This window comes from Myxocyprinus asiaticus, chromosome 25 (assembly GCF_019703515.2).
Source record: "Myxocyprinus asiaticus isolate MX2 ecotype Aquarium Trade chromosome 25, UBuf_Myxa_2, whole genome shotgun sequence".
NCBI lineage: Eukaryota > Metazoa > Chordata > Actinopteri > Cypriniformes > Catostomidae > Myxocyprinus > Myxocyprinus asiaticus.
The window spans coordinates 46,225,464-46,242,963 of NC_059368.1; the positions used below are offsets into that span (position 1 = coordinate 46,225,464).

The 17,500-nt window shown below is 39.5% G+C and overlaps 1 protein-coding gene across 1 annotated transcript in view; it reads right to left on the reverse strand.

The window, feature by feature from the left end:
• LOC127416019 (mediator of RNA polymerase II transcription subunit 23-like) overlaps nt 1-17,500 on the reverse strand; it is a 119,309-nt gene that overhangs the window by 91,136 nt on the left and 10,673 nt on the right. Inside the window, exons 5-7 of the mRNA XM_051655090.1 lie at nt 13,388-13,489; nt 13,171-13,240; nt 12,960-13,072 (exon numbers count right to left, since the gene is read on the reverse strand). Of these exons, the coding sequence (XP_051511050.1) occupies nt 12,960-13,072; nt 13,171-13,240; nt 13,388-13,489 (285 nt within the window). The remainder of the gene's footprint in view (nt 1-12,959; nt 13,073-13,170; nt 13,241-13,387; nt 13,490-17,500) is intronic.

Below are 17,500 nucleotides of genomic sequence, written 5' to 3' on the forward strand. Positions count from 1 at the left end.
TTCTACCTCATTTTCAATTTGTCAATTCAATTTAATTTAGTTTTATTTAAAAGTATCCCTAACTAAAGAAATAATAGTCTATACAGAGATTTCTTTCTGAATCTTTTTTCTTTATCTGCTGACTGATTTGGGAAAATACATACTGTTCAAATTAGTAAACACAGTAGTAATTAGCACTCTTATGATTTGACTGCAAATGCTACATCCAAAAACACTGGAAAAGCCCACTGATAATATTAGGGCCATGTCGTCACAGACATGATTTTCTAGTTAATTTGCGGGAAACCGCACAATGCAGGGCAGTTCTGCGTGCTGCTCGTGTACCTAAATCCCTGATGCGTTCGTGTGCATCTCGCAGCAGCTGCCGCAGAAGATACAAAAATAATAATAATTGATAATAATTGAATAATGATATTTGCGTGAGCGGCAACCGCGTTGGTCTGCAATCAAGTCTGAAATCTTTAAACCAACCAAAGAAAATTTAATTGAGCTCTTCTTTAACCGCAAAAACATACAGAATAATAATTTTGAGTCATAAATTTAACAGAATTGTCCTTCAAACGTGTCAAAGATATAGGCTAAAAAAGACCCAGTGGTTTACAATAAAAATAAAATACAATAATCATGTAAAATACAAATGTCATAACCAACTAAATTCATCTCGTAACATTAAGTTTAGCTTCATACACAAACTCTGTCATTGAATAATACATTTATTTTATAGTCTATAATTAAATTATAAACAAAACATTTCACTGCCCAAAATATCCTAATATTTTATTGTGCATGGTTGAATGTTGTGAATGGTGGACAAATGCTGTAAAAGAATGTATTTTAAGCAGCTCGTCAATTCTTTGAAAATAGTCAATCAGTAACAAATAGGTGCTGTTTATCTGCTCAGAGTTGCTGTCTGATTTAGCAATAACGCTTTTTTCCCCAAACTATTTAAAAAGTTACATAGTTAATTCATCAAGCTATTATGGACCAGTTCAAGCACAAGAGACTACAGAAGCCTACATGTGTAGATACATTATGCCTAAAAATATTTAATATCCAATATTAATACTATATTTAAGTATTTTTATTTTTTCTATATGCTGTTTTTAGTAAACTGTGAGAGACATGATGAGGGTGACTTGACTTAATGAAGTTCTTGATTTTAAGTTTTCAACCACGATGAAACTGCAATGCGAGCACCATCTTGGCTGTACTAACGTCACGTGTAATTTTACCAGTTGTCAGGACCCGTGTCCTGTGAAACTGCCTTGTTTAGTTTCTATTACATTGAATACACACCTGTCTTTATGTTTTCGTCATGCCAGCCACCTCGGTAGTCGATGCTATACATTAGTCTCTGTAGTAACATTCAAGCGTATTGGTTGACTGATGAGTGTGCCTGTGCACGTGCATATGTGTGTGTGCGTGTGTTTGCTTAAACACAGTGAAACAACTCTGGCTACGTCTACGACTTCAGGGTCTAATGCAGCTTCATGCAGACAGAGATGTGTTCATTAATTTCTGCTTTGTTATTTTTTTTCTTCATTTCATCACAAATGTCATGGTCTTGGCTGGACTCAGAAGAAAATCCAGAGTCCCAAAGGCTTGAGTCCAAGTCAAGTCCGAGTAAACATGCATTCGAGCCCGTGACAAGTCCAAGTCCATTAAAATTGTACTCGTGACTCGGATCGAGTCCGAGTCCAAACACGAGTGCCCCAACTCTACCTCCAACTCTCTCTGCAGAACAAACAATCCTTGCTGCCTGTGTCTCCCCAACCATTCTCTCCTCCATATTCTTTTCTTTTTTGGTTTTTCACTGCAAATCAGAGCACAAACAACTTGAATCGCAAGACCACCATTTTTAGAGGGAAGAACTCTAGTCTCACGCGTGATCTTACGTCATTTCTTGTATCACTTCTCATGTGCGTTTTGTTGTGAAACATAGTTTGGAGACCAGACAGAGTTGTCGGGGATTCTTTCTAGTGAAATGTTTTGTAATGTGTGACCCCCCCCCCCAAATTGCCAATCCCTTGTATAATGTGCAAACCACAGCAACTTCAAGATACATCATTATAGACAGACAGTTGTGTAATGTGAACAGTACAGCAATCCAACGACTTTGAAAGTCGTATAGTGTGTGGGCGGCATAAGTTGCTTGGCTCGGGACTTCCGGAAGAGAGGGCTAATGGAGTAGACGTGTTTGTCTCTCGCTCCCACCTTTTTTAGTTTTTAGCTGAGGACTTTTTGGCATCGGCCCACATGGAGCGTGTGTTATAACACAACCAATGTTTGCTAACTAAGCACCCGAATGAACAGCCGAATGAACAGCTGCTGAGAACGGTCCAGTTTCACCAATCACCTCCTCTTACTGCTAAATTGATACAACTTGGAGAACTATCAAAAATTGAAACCTTTGGGTTGCACTCATATCATATTTAATGGTATCTGAACGAGTGGTGTTTTAGTCAAAGACGTACAGGTGTCATTCTGTTGATCTACAGCTGGCAGTATGTATGAATATTCTTTATGGAAAGAAGAGGAGAGGCGGAGAAAAAAAAAGGAGAAAAAGCATATGTATTTGTGTATGTGTATATATATATATATATATATATATATATATATATGAAAAATATACACAGTATACAGTTGTGCTCAAAAGTTTGCATACCCTGGCAGAAATTGTGAAATTTTGGAAATTTTTTATTTAAGGATAGTGATCATATGAAGCCATTTATCATCACATAGTTGTTTGGCTTCTTTTTAAATCATAATGGTAACAGAAATCACCCAAATGGCCCTGATCAAAAGTTTACATACCCTTGAACATTTGGCCTTACAGACACACAAGGTGACACACACAGGTTTAAATGGCAATTAAAGGTTAATTTCCCACACCTGTGGCTTTTAAAATTGCAATTAGCGTCTGTGTATAAATAGTCAGTGAGTTTGTTAGCTCTCACGTGGATGCACTGAGCAGGCTAGATACTGAGTCATGGGAAGCAGAAAAGAACTGTCAAAAGACCTGCGTAACAAGGTAATGGAACTTTATAAAGATGGAAAAGAATATGAAAAGATATCCAAAGCCTTGAAAATGCCAGTCAGTACTGTTCAATCACTTATTAAAAAGTGGAAAATTCAGGGATCTCATGATACCAAGCCAAGGTCAGGTAGACCAAGAAAGATTTCAGCCACAACTGCCAGAAGAATTGTTCGGGAAACAAAAAAAACATAGGTAACCTCAGGAGAAATACAGGCTGCTCTGGAAAAAGACGGTGTGGTTGTTTCAAGGAGCACAATACGACGATACTTGAACAAAAATGAGCTGCATGGTCGAGTTGCCAGAAAGAAGCCTTTACTGCGCCAAACCACAAAAAAGCCTGGTTACAATATGGCCGACAACACCTTGACACGCCTCACAGCTTCTGGCACACTGTAATTTGGAGTGACGAGAACAAAACAGAGCTTTATGGTCACAACCATAAGTGCTATGTTTGGAGAGGGGTCAACAAGGCCTATAGTGAAAAGAATACCATCCCCACTGTGAAGCATGGTGGTGGCTCACTGATGTTTTGGGGTTGTGTGAGCTCTAAATGCACGGGAATCTTGTGAAAATTGATGGCAAGATGAATGCAGCATGTTATCAGAAAATACTGGCAGACAATTTGCATTCTTCAAATCAAATCACTTTTATTGTCACACAACCATATACACAAGTGCAATAGTGTGTGAAATTCTTGGGTGCAGTTCCGAACAATATAGCAGTCGTGACAGTGATGAGACATATACCAATCTACAATAAACATCAGATTTACACAACACAATTTAAAATCTAATATACACATAATTACACACAACACAATATACAAATAATAACATACAATGTACATTATACAATACACACAATATAGAATACACATTATACAATAGAAAAAAATAGTATATATAGTATATATAAAATGTACAGTAGGTTGTATTGTACTGTACTGACATTCAGGCTGTCGGTTGATAGTCAGTTGTCAGTGTGTTGTTAAGAGAAAATATAATAATTTATGACAGTCCAGTGTGAGATAATAAGATTAATAAAGTGCAGTGCTGATGTATTTTGATCATGAGAGATCAAGAGTTCAAAAGTCTGATTGCTTGGGGGAAGAAGCTGTCATGAAGTCGGCTGGTGCGGGTCCTGATGCTGCGATACCACCTGCCTGATGGTAGCAGTGAGAACAGCCCATGGCTCGGGTGGCTGGAGTCTCTGATGATCCTCCGAGCATTTTTCACACACCGCCTGGTATATATGTCCTGGAGGGAGGGAAGCTCACCTCTGATGATGTGTCTGGCAGTTCGCACCACCTTTTGCAGGGCTTTGCGGTTGTGGGCGGTGCTATTGCAGTACCAGGCGGAGATGCAGCCAGTCAGGATGCTCTCTACAGTGCTGGTGTAGAACTGTGTGAGGATGTGGTGGTTCATTCCAAACTTCCTCAGCCGTCTCAGGAAGAAGAGGCGCTGATGAGCCTTCTTCACAACAGCCTCAGTGTGGACAGACCATGCGAGTTCCTCAGTGATGTGAACACCCAGGAACTTGAAGCTGCTGACTCTCTCCACTGGTGCTCCATTGATGGTGATGGGGCTGTGTTCTCTGTCTTTTCTCCTGAAGTCCACCACAAGCTCCTTTGTCTTACTGACGTTGAGGAAGAGGTTGTGCTCCTGACACCAGTGTGTCAGAGTGTGCACCTCCTCTCTGTAGGCCGTTTCATCATTGTCAGTGATCAGACCTACCACCGTTGTATCATCAGCAAACTTAATGATGGCACTGGAGCTGTGTGTTGCCACACAGTCATGTGTGTACAGGGAATACAGGAGTGGGCTGAGAACACAGCCCTGTGGGGCTCCAGTGTTGAGGGTCAGTGATGAGGAGATGTTACTGCCCATTCTAACCACCTGGCGTCTGCTTGACAGGAAGTCCAGGATCCAGCTGCACAGCGAGCCGTTTAAGCCCAGAGCCCGGAGTTTCTCATCAAGCTTGGAGGGCACTATGGTGTTGAATGCTGAGCTGTAGTCTACAAACAGCATTCTCACATAAGTGTTCTTTTTTTCCAGGTGGGAGAGAGCAGTGTGTATTGTATCAGTGGAGCGGTTGTTGCGGTAAGCAAACTGCAATGGGTCCAGTGATGGAAGCAGCACAGAGCAGATGTAATCTCTGATTAGTCTCTCAAAGAATTTGCTGATGATGGGGGTCAGAGCAACAGGACGCCAGTCATTTAAGCAAGTGATTTTGGATTGCTTTGGTACAGGCACAATGGTGGACGTTTTAAAGCATGTGGGGACTACAGACAAGGAGAGGGAAAGGTTGAAAATGTCCGTAAAAACACCAGCCAGATGGTTCGCGCACGCTCTGATGATGCGGCCCGGAATGCTATCTGGACCCGTGGCTTTACAGATATTCACCCGTCGGAAGGATTGGGTTACATCCGCTACAGAGACGGAGAGTGAACTAACCTCTGTAGCTTCAGCCACGAGAGCTTTCTCTGCGAGGGCGGTGTTATTTCCCTCGAACCGTTAAGCTCATCCGGGAGAGAGGCAGCGGTGTTCACGCCGGAGTTTTTATTCCCTTTAAAGTCCGTGATGATATTAATTCCCTGCCACATGCTTCTAGAGTTGGTGGTGTTAAACTGTCCTTCAATCTTGTTCCTGTACTGGCGTTTTGCTGCTCTGATTCTAGATCTAGTTTTTCGGAGGGCATAACTGGCTTGTTTATGCTCCTCCGCATTCCCGGAATTAAAAGCAGAGGTCCATGCATTAAGTGCCGCGTGAACGTCGCTATTAATCCAAGGTTCTGGTTCGGGTAGATCCGTATTGTTTTGGACAGAACAACATCCTCTACGCAATTTCTGATGAAACATGTTATGCTATAAGCGTAAACCTCGATGTTGTCATCAGAGGCGGACCGGAACATCTCCCAGTCCGTGCGATCAAAACAGTCTTGTAGCGTAGAGTCTGACTGGTCTGACCAGCACTGGATCGTTCTAAAGGGGGGGTGCTTCCTGTTTCAGTTTCTGCCTTTAAGCGGGCAGAAGCAGTATGGAGGAGTGGTCCGATTTGCGAAATGGTGGGCGGGGGAGGGATTTGTAGCCATCCAGAAGGGAGAGTAGCAATGGTCCAAAACCCAGTCCCCTCGTGTGTTGAAACTGATGTGTTGGTGGTATTTTGGTGCGACTGATTTGAGATTGGCTTTGTTAAAGTCCCCGGTCACAATGAACGTGGCCTCAGGGTGTGCGGTTTCCTGCTTGCTTATAATCCCATACAGTTCCTTGAGTGCCCGGTCTGTGTCGGCTAGTAGCAGGATGTACACAGCTGTGATAATGACCGCTGTGAATTCCCTCGGTAGTCAGAATGGTCGACACAGAAGCATGAGAAATTCCAGATCAGGAGAGCAGAAAGACTTGATAGAATGTACGTTCCTCTGATCACACCAGGATTTGTTGATCATAAAACATACACCACCATCTCTGCTTTTACCTGAGAGGTCTTTCACTCTGTCCGCTCAGTGCACAGAGAACCCTGCAGGTTCGATGGCTGAGTCTGGAATCTCCACAGACATCCAAGTTTCTGTAAGGCAGATAATGCAGCAGTCCCTCATCTCTCATTGGAAAGAGATCTGCGCTCTCAGCTCGCAGAGCTTGTTGTCCAGAGACTGAACATTTGCCAGTAGAATATTGGGTAGCGGGGGTCGATTTGTGCGACGTCTTACTCTCATGAGAACGCCGGCTCTGTTTCCCCTTTTCCTTCTGCGTTTCCGCGGCCGGGCAGCCCAGACAAAGGGCTCCGCTGGCGTGTTTGTAAACAGCGGGTCGGCATTTAGGAATTTGAAGTCCGGTTTACGGTGTGTAATTGCAGACCCAATGTCCAAAAGTGTTTGTCTGTCGTAGACAACATCCAATTCAAAAAACATAAGAATTGTGAACAAAACAAACAAAAAACTACAATGTTGTTTCGGAGCTCGCAACGCAGCAGCCATAATCGCCGTCATCTTGAATCCATCTTCTGCACGAAAGCTGCACATGGGAATGCTCTTAGACTTTCCAGCACGACAGTGACCCTAAGCACAAGGCCAAGTTGACCCTCCAATGGTTACAGCAGAAAAAGGTGAATGTTCTGGAGTGGCCATCACAGTCTCCTGACCTTAATATCATCGAGCCACTCTGGGGAGATCTCAAACGTGCGGTTCATGCAAGACGACCAAAGTCTTTGCATGACCTGGAGGCATTTTGCCAAGATGAATGGGCAGCTTTACCACCTGCAAGAATTTGGGGCCTCATAGACAACTATTACAAAAGACTGCACGCTGTGATTGATGCTAATACACAGTATTAAGAACTAAGGGTATGCAGACTTTGACCAGGGGTCATTTCATTTTTTTTTTTTTTGCCATGTTTTGTTTTGATTGTGCCATTCTGTTATAACCTACAGTTGAATCTGAATCCCATAAGAAATAAAAGAAATGTGTTTTGCCTGATCACTCATGTTTTCTTTAAAAATGGTACATATATTTCCAATTCTCCAAGGGTATGCAAACTTTTGAGCACAACTGTATTTATAGTTTTTGTTTGCATTGTCTGTCGGAATATCAAACACGTCTGATACACTCAAAAATGCTCTTAACATTGATATAGACTCTGATCCCTTATCAGCCCTCTTTGGGATACTCCCTAGACCTGGCTTGACAGCTCGGGAATGGCAAGTCATTGCTTTTACCACTATTTTGTCCAGACGGGCTATCCTTCTTAGGTGGAAACATGCAACACCCCGGCACATGACAGGTGGATACAGAACATTTTTTATTGTATCAGACTTAAGCTAAGGTGCTCTTTCTATGAGACTTGGGATCCCTTTTTAGACGATGTAAAAGGCTTACCCTGCTCACCTGAAACTGGCAATGATGCATAGAAATTAACATCAACTGGAAGACGGAACTTTTATTTTTTTCCTTTTCTCCGTTTGTTTAAATTAAGTAGGACAGAGGGGATTATGGAAGGGATTAAAATTGAACAATGTTTTACTGTTTACCTTTTTTATTTGGTGTACCTTTTTTGCCAAATAGCAATAAAAAGTTTAAAATAAATAAGCTGCTTGGCTCCACTCATAATTCCTCTCACACGATGCGAGCCGCGACCACCAACGATTTTCACGCGATCTCTCCCTACTGGAAAAAATTGGTCGGGAGCTCGCACAACAGCCGAAAATCGCACCGTGTACTCCCGCGTTTACTAGGCTGCAGCCTTCCGTTTGAGAAGCTACCGTTGTCAGCATTATTTGTTTCCCACCCATATTCCAGTAACTCCCACGATTGATATACTTAGAGGTCAAATGATTGGACAAATATTGTCTATATGTCACCAGCTTGTTGACGCCTTCTGATTGGATGGTTATCGATTCTAAAACTTCTAACACTTTCTAACTATTTGTGATTTTCATTTTATTATAAATAAATGGCTGAATAAATTTACTGGAAAGAAAATAGTTAGTTATATGTGAACAATAATGAGCAATATGAACACGATTTAAAAAAATATATATATTTATTTTTTTGACAAACCGATTTTGCCTGGCTCCCACATCTATGGTTTCACAGTATGCCAAATATCAAAATATAAATTATCAAGGTAACCACCACTTCCCCATGAGAGAATATGTATTTTTTGCAATTAACTATTTCAGACTTTTCTGAGAATGCTGTACAAAAGAAATAATTTACTGCGTGGAGATGGAATGTGAAGAAATTCCGTTTTAAATAGAAAGACCACCATATGGAAATTTTTATTTTTATAATGAAAAAAAAATATCAGGTCAAGTGCCTATAGTTACAGAATCACCCATTTATCTGAAGAAAAAAAAAAAAAAAAGCTTAAATTTGAAGCCAGGCAGCACTAATGTAAATATGCTTTTTGTCAGAGTCCTGACTGCAATATTGCTAAGTACAGTGAATTGATGGTGAGCACATAGCCACCCTTGGAACTGAAAATATTTCAAGGTAATTTTATTCAATTTAAACAGAACTTGAATTCTGTTTGAATTGACTGAATAATAGATGGAGACAGATGCATTATTATTATAATTTTAAGACAGCAAGGTTGGAAAACAACATTTTTAATTCACAGCTGACAGTGTATTTTTCACTTTTCTGTAAGCTAAGAAACATAAAAACTTCAATTATTTCTTACCATATTCTTAGAAACAAGAGAAATATTTTAGTCCTTTTTCTACCATAAATCTACACGTTCATCTTCACTTTAGTGAAATAAAAAAAAAAGCACTTAAATATTAATCTGTTTCTTACCCACACCTATCATATTACTTCTGAAGACATGGATTAAAACACTGGAGTCATATGGATTACTTTTATGCTGACTTTATGTGCTTTTTGAACCTTTTGAGTTTTAGTTGCCATTCACTTGCATTGTATGGACCTACAGAGCTGAGATCTTTTTCTAAAAAATCTTCATTTGTGTTCTGCAGAGGAAGTCATACACATCTGGGATGGCATAAGGTGAGTAAATGATGAGAGAGTTTTCATTTTTGGGTGAACTCTCCCTTTATTCTAATTGATAATTTGAAATATTATTCTTTTTTTCTCCCAATCTGGAATGCCCAATTCGCACCACTTAATAGGTCCTCGTGGTGGCGCGGTTACTTACCACAATCCGGGTGGTGGAGGACAAGTCTCAGTTGCCTCCGCTTCTGAGACCATCAATCCGCGCATCTTATCACGTGACCCTTTTAGAGCGAGAACCACTTATCGCGACCATGAGGTGGTTACCCCATTTGACTCTACCCTCCCAAGCAACCGGGCCAATTTGGTTTTTTAGATGACCTGGTTGGAGTCACTCAGCATGCCCTGGATTCAAACTCGCGGCTTCAGGTGTGGTAGTCAGCGTCAATACTCGCTGAGTTACCCAGGCCCCCGAAATATTATTCTTTTTAATAAACATGTAATTTACATGACTTTCAATGTCTTGATATTAAGTTTGCTACACAAACACACATCTTGATAAATTGCTACACATCTTGATCATTTAATTTAAGTTTAAACACTCTACCAATAGTTAAACATTCTAAATTATTAAAAACTAACTGCAGAATTAATCATAAGAAATTAAATAAAAGAAGTGACAAATTTTGTTACATATCGTATATTGAGCTGTATGGAATATACTGTTTAGTAAATAGGTCTATCAGTTGTATAGGACATAAAAGAGTAAAAACACACACGTTCATACACTGGAAGCATTGCCCCCATTATAATATTAATCGACAAAGCTGTAAGCAACTTATTTAAATGCATGTGATAGTTTTGTCTTGTCTAATATTAACCATTTAAAATTCGCATTGAACTTCGAACTTAGTGGCTGTTTGTTTTTCTGCCACTTATTTGATATGATGTCCCTCTGTTTAATGTTGTTACTAAGGTGATATGAATGACTTCTCAACTGCCCAACCGCAGACCGCTTGTAAGTAGCTGTTAGTAGCCAGTCCGAACACAGGAGGCGGGACCATCCAGAATACAAGTGGGGAAAAAAATTAATGGCTGTTGTCACTAGACATGTTTCCACCCAAGGGTTTTTTTTGCACCAAAAGGTGCAGTGCATCAAAAAGTTTACCAATATAGCTGATGGAAACACAAATTATAGCTAAAATTTCACAAGTGTTGACATTTAGCACATACATTCTATGTTGATACTTCAAATGTCACAAAAAAACTGGTTTGGAAACACTTTTTGTCAAGAAAACGGCATTAACGCAAAAATATAGTGTCACATGACAGAATTTACCCCAGTTGTTAGCCTGTGTTAATCATGACGACAAGGTATACATCCTTGAAAGCCAATTTATTATATGTGAAGCATTATTTGCACTGTTATGGATTGATCTTAATGGCATACCTGCACAGATCCGATGTTGCAAACACATCTGAGTCATGACACTTCCAGGAGTGCCAATGCAAATATCTCGTACCATGCACCTGTCATCGACAAGTGCAAGGAGAACAAATGAATGGCCACTCTTTGTGATTAATTGAATCATGGTAGCCATCCGTTTATTTATTAAAGTTGTTTTTCCACACCATTAATAATAACAGACTTAGCCCACAATACAAAAAACATATTTCTGTGCACAAAGATGTTTTAAATTAAAAATAAATACACAATACTAGGAGAAAAGCTTCAGTGTGCTTTTTTTGAACACTAACACACAATCCAATTCTATCAAATTATTGTTCCCTGTATTCAATTAAATAAATTACCAAATGAATAAAGCATTAAATTAAAAAAATAAATTACAAACCAAAAATGATATTGTTAGGCCTATATATGCCTTTTCTTTACACAAACTTAAATGAGCCTTACCATGTTCTGTAGATGAATAAAGTCGGCTGCATGACATTCTCAGAATGTTCTACACTTTTATCAAGACTATAAACTATCAGAACTATTTGTCAGAAAACAAGCTTTTGAACATTTAAAAACTTTTCGATATTTGAAATCGAACCCTCTTCACCTCGGATCGCATTTGCTGAGCTTCTTCAGAAAATGTCAATTGCATTATGATGCTAAAATGAATTTTAGATGATAATCAAGGTTGCTGGACAAATATGCGGGACATAATGCAGCTGAGATGGCGATGCTTTAGATTAGATGATTGATCAAAATAGCCTCTTGAATATCAGGAATGTATCATATGTAAACCCTGAAATTACACCGCATCAGTGTTTCTTTAATATCTGTGCACACAGCATACACACATCGATGGATGGTCCTTATACTAAGAACGAAAGTTTCCCCCACTACTTAGTGCAGGTTGCCAGCTTGAACAGGGCCATGATGATTCACTTTCAGGGTCGGCACCGGTGGCAACCTGCGATAGGTGCAACATCAGGACCAATATTGCAGTCCTATCAGAAGACAACTGCTCCTTCAGGTGGGGGGATTAGGGACATCTGAGAGGCGAAAGGTACACTATTAGCGATAAACACACCTTTCTGTATGGCAACAGCTTAAGGGCAGATTTATTTTGCGATAAACCAAAACTTATGTGACAAAGTGTTTTTTTAGGCATGACGTCATCACGCACACCATTTTTAGCGATAAAAGTCCATTTGAATGGAAACAAGCAGAAGATGGCAGATTTTATATATTACTGTAGGGTATGTGAATATAATAATGTGAACAATTGTAATTAATAATAATAATTATAGAACAGATCTTAAAAGAGGATGCAAGTGTAAACACCCTACAGAGTCACTGTTTCTATTAGCAGTAAAGCATGGGCAAACATGCTTTTCATCATTTTCAATAATCATTTACTAGTTAGTAGTTCTAACAACTTGTTCAACATGAAAGCTACTGTTTAACATAATTTTATGTTTTTTTGTACTTTTATAATCGATTTCTAAGCAGTGGCAACCGTATTTATTTATTTTTTTATTTATTTTTTTATTGTGTAGCCTTGTAAGAAATTTTTAATTTTGTTTTCTTCAAATGACAATAATCATGATTTAAATTGAGCAAAATAATTATGATGATCATTTTCACCATTATCGTCCAGCCCTATTATATGCTATTAGTGCAGGAACTTAGGCCTATTTTAGGTTTTCACAAGGTCTTGTATGCAAGTTGTTACTTGTTTAAATTAATAAATATTTGGTTTAGGTTTCAACTTTGACAGCTTGACACTTTTTTGTCATACTGCTCATTATTACATATTTTAGTTGACTAAAATTATATGCCATTTTAGTCAGAGTAAAAATGACAAAAATGAAGGAATATGACATGACTAAATACTGACTAAATGTAGTCAAATATTGACTAAAACGTTCAATGTAGCAGTGCTGTGATGTGTAACTCCAGGAGCGGTCCACTGAGCTGGGAGTAAAACACCACAGCTTTATTCTGTGGGAACAACAGCAGTACCTTATCATATGGCAGCATTCCCCTGAGAGGGAAACGCAGAGTTGTTGGGTCAAGTTTCCATGAGTTACAGATGGCACCAGAATTATTAACCACCGGCAGAAGACTGCAGCGACCTGAGACATACATCACACAGTAAACATGTGGCATGCTGCACCAGAGGCTTATAGGATATGAGCAACAGTATTCCACAACTGTGAACTTATAAACTCACCACAGATGGAGTTTATTCGAGCAGTGGGTCTGAAACTATCAACAAAGTCAGATATCAGGCTACCCAACAACTGATAATGGAAAAAAAAGGCAAAAAACAAAATGTTTGTTTCATTATTGCAGGTGTAACTTAATATCAAGTTATCGACAAGGCCATAACAACAATCAGTCATGACTCAATGCATGCAGTCAGACTGTGTGTATGTGCTGAACCTCACCCAGTGCGAGAGCGCCCCCTCCGGTGACAGCTTTCTGATCTCAGTCACGGCAAAGTATGCAGGCAGCAGACAAGCATTCCGGTCCAGTATGTATTCCACCACCTGCACAGAGGAAAATGAACTACACTTCACAAGCAGAACATACTAGACAAAAAAGGGATGTGCAACACTACATATTGTCAAAATCTGCTAATTAAATAATCAGACGTGAGTCTATCCACCACACACAGATTATTTTTTAAAAACAGCTAGACAGAACACAACGAAGTGGAACAGAACACAGGGGTGTAAAAAACAAACACTAAAAAAGTAAAGAGTTGTAATGCGATGGCCAAAGAAAAGCAATAAGTGACGTGTCAGGTTAGTAGAAATGTAATCTTTGTGTCCATGTTGGTTTCACAAATTTCTGAAAAACATTTATTGCATTTTCTACAACAAAATTGTTTAATGACTTTTTGTGGTGTAACCATCAAGTAAAAGATATTAAAATACTTTCCTTAAATCTTGAATACATGAATTACACATTAATCATTCATTTTAAAACAGTTTTTTCAAGGTAAATACATTTTTGAGTCAGGAATATCAAAAGTTTTCTCAGGGTTACACCAAATGACCTTAACAAAATGTGTCTTTTCATTAAATTGTAAAAATATTGATATCTAATGATATGACAAAAAAAAATATGACAGTCATGAGGGTTTAAAGAAGTTAAAAATGGCTACCTACATGTTGGTTACACCATCTGACTTTGATTCTGTGGACAGAAGCTTTTTAAATTACAGTATATTATTATTAGATTATATTTTAAAACAAAATTGTTTCACTGCATTAATAAATGTTTATTCTGCACTACTCATGCCAACATTTCTTTTTTTATAGAATTTCAGCTTTTGAGACTTTGATATACACTACTGGTCAAAAGTTTTGAAACACTTGCCTGAAATGTTTCTCATGATCTTAAAAATCTTTTGATCTGAAGGCGTATGCTTAAATGTTTGAAATTAGTTTTGTAGACAAAAATATAATTGTGCCACCATATTAATTTATTTCATTATAAAACTAAAATTTAATTTAAAAAAAAAAGTTTTTGAAATTGATGACTTGGACCAAATAATAAAGAAAAGCAGCCAATAAGTGCCCAACATAGATAAGAACTCCTTCAATACTGTTTAAAAAGCATCCCAGGGTGATACCTCAAGAAGTTGGTTGAGAAAATGTCAAGAGTACATGTCTGCAAATTCTAGGCAAAGGGTGACTACTTTGAAGATGCTCAAATATAACACAGTTTTGATTTATTTTGGATTTTGTTTAGTCACAACATAATTCCCATAGTTCCATTTATGTTATTCCATAGTTTTAATGACTTTACTATTATTATAAAATGTGAAAAAATAAATTATAATAAAGAATGAGTAAGTGTTTCAAAACTTTTGACTGGTAGTGTATATATATATATATATTAACTGTCTCTGGACGGTTACACCACATGACATGTTTTAATTAAAAGAAAAGTATATCAAATTATATCAAAATGACTTTGAACTCAGTAATTTAAAACATGTTCATCATAGAAGAGGTGTATTCAAGTAATTGTTTTGTGTGAATTGCATTTTTAACGGATTTTTGAATAATGTAATAAATCTGAACAAAAAAAAAACAAACACGTCATTGACTCATATATATACGGTATAAATACAGTGCATCCGGAAAGTATTCACAGCGCTTCACTTTTTCCACATTTTGTTATGTTACAGCCTTATTCCAAAATGGATTAAATTCATTATTTTCCTCAAAATTCTACAAACAATACCCCATAATGACAACGTGAAAGAAGTTTGTTTGAAATCTTTGCAAATTTATAAAAATAAAAAAAAATCACATGTACATAAGTATTCACACCCTTTGCTGAATACTTTGTTGAAGCACCTTTGGCACCAATTACAGCCTCAAGTCTTTTTGAGTATGATGCTACAAGCTTGGCACACCTATTTTTGGGCAGTTTCTCCCATTCTTCTTTGCAGGACCTCTCAAGCTCCATCAGGTTGGATGGGGAGTGTCGGTGCACAGCCATTTTCAGATCTCTCCAGAGATGTTCAATCGGGTTCAAGTCTGGGCTCTGGCAGGGCCACTCAAGGACATTCATAGAGTTGTCCCATAGCCACTCCTTTGTTATCTTGGCTGCGTGCTTAGGGTCGTTGTCCTGTTGGAAGATGAACCTTCGCCCCAGTCTGAGGTCCAGAGCGCTCTGGAGCAGGTTTTCATCAAGGATGTCTCTGTACATTGCTGCATTCATCTTTCCCTCGATCCTGACTAGTCTCCCAGTTCCTGCCGCTGAAAAACATCCACACAGCATGATGCTGCCACCACCATGCTTCACTGTAGGGATGGTATTGGCCAGGTGATGAGTGGTGCCTGGTTTCCTCCAGACATGACGCTTGCCATTCAGGCCAAAGAGTTCAATCCTTGTTTCTCATGGTCTGAGAGTCCTTCAGGTGCCTTTTGGCAAACTCCAGGTGGGCTGTCATGTGCCTTTTACTGAGGAGTGGCTTCTGTCTGGCCACTCTACCATACAGGCCTGATTGGTGGAGTGCTGCAGAGATGGTTGATCTTCTGGAAGGTTCTCCTCTCTCCACAGAGAAACGCTGGAGCTCTGTCAGAGTGACCATCGGGTTCTTGGTCACCTCCCTAACTAAGGCCCTTCTCCCCCGATCGCTCAGTTTGGCCGGGCGGCCAGCTCTAGGAAGAGTCCTGGTGGTTCCAAACTTCTTCCATTTACGGGTGATGGAGGCCACTGTGCTCATTGGGACCTTCAATGCTGCAGACATTTTTCTGTACCCTTCCCCAGATCTGTGCCTCGATACAATCCTGTCTCGGAGGTCTACAGACAATTCCTTGGACTTCATGGCTTGGTTTGTGCTCTGACATGCACCTTTAACTGTGGGACCTTATATAGACAGGTGTGTGCCTTTCCAAATCATGTCCAATCAACTGAATTTACCACAGGTGGACTCCAATCAAGTTGTAGAAACATCTCAAGGATGATCAGTGGAAACAGGATGCACCTGAGCTCAATTTTGAATGTCATGGCAAAGGCTGTGAATACTTATGTACATGTGATTTTTTTTATTTTTTTTTTTTTATAAATTTGCAAAGATTTCAAACAAACTTCTTTCACGTTGTCATTATGGGGTATTGTTTGTAGAATTTTGAGGAAAATAATGAATTTAATCCATTTTGGAATAAGGCTGTAACATAACAAAATGTGGAAAAAGTGAAGCGCTGTGAATACTTTCCGGATGCACTGTATACAGTTTAAATATATATATATATATATACACACACTATATTGCCAAAAGTATTCGCTCACCCATCCAAATAATTGAATTCAGGTGTTCCAATCACTTCCATGGCCACAGGTGTATAAAATGAAGCACCTAGGCATGCAGACTGCTTCTACAAACATTTGTGAAAGAATGGGCCGCTCTCAGGAGCTCAGTGAATTCCAGCGTGGTACTGTGATAGGATGCCACCTGTGCAACAAATCCAGTCGTGAAATTTCCTCTCTACTAAATATTCCACAGTCAACTGTCAGTGGTATTATAACAAAGTGGAAGTGATTGGGAATGACAGCAACTCAGCCACGAAGTGGTAGGCCACGTAAAATGACAGAGCGGGGTCAGCGGATGCTGAGGCGCATAGTGCGCAGAGGTCGCCAACTTTCTGCAGAGTCAATCGCTACAGACCTCCAAAGTTCATGTGGCCTTCAGATTAGCTCAAGAACAGTGCGTAGAGAGCTTCATGGAATGGGTTTCCATGGCCGAGCAGCTGCATCCAAGCCATACATCACCAAGTGCAATGCAAAGCGTCGGATGCAGTGGTGTAAAGCACGCCGCCACTGGACTCTAGAGCAGTGGAGACGCGTTCTCTGGAGTGACGAATCACGCTTCTCCATCTGGCAATCTGATGGACGAGTCTGGGTTTGGCAGTTGCCAGGAGAACGGTACTTGTCTGACTGCATTGTGCCAACTGTGAAGTTTGGTGGAGGGGGATTATGGTGTGGGGTTGTTTTTCAGGAGCTGGGCTTGGCCCCTTAGTTCCAGTGAAAGGAACTCT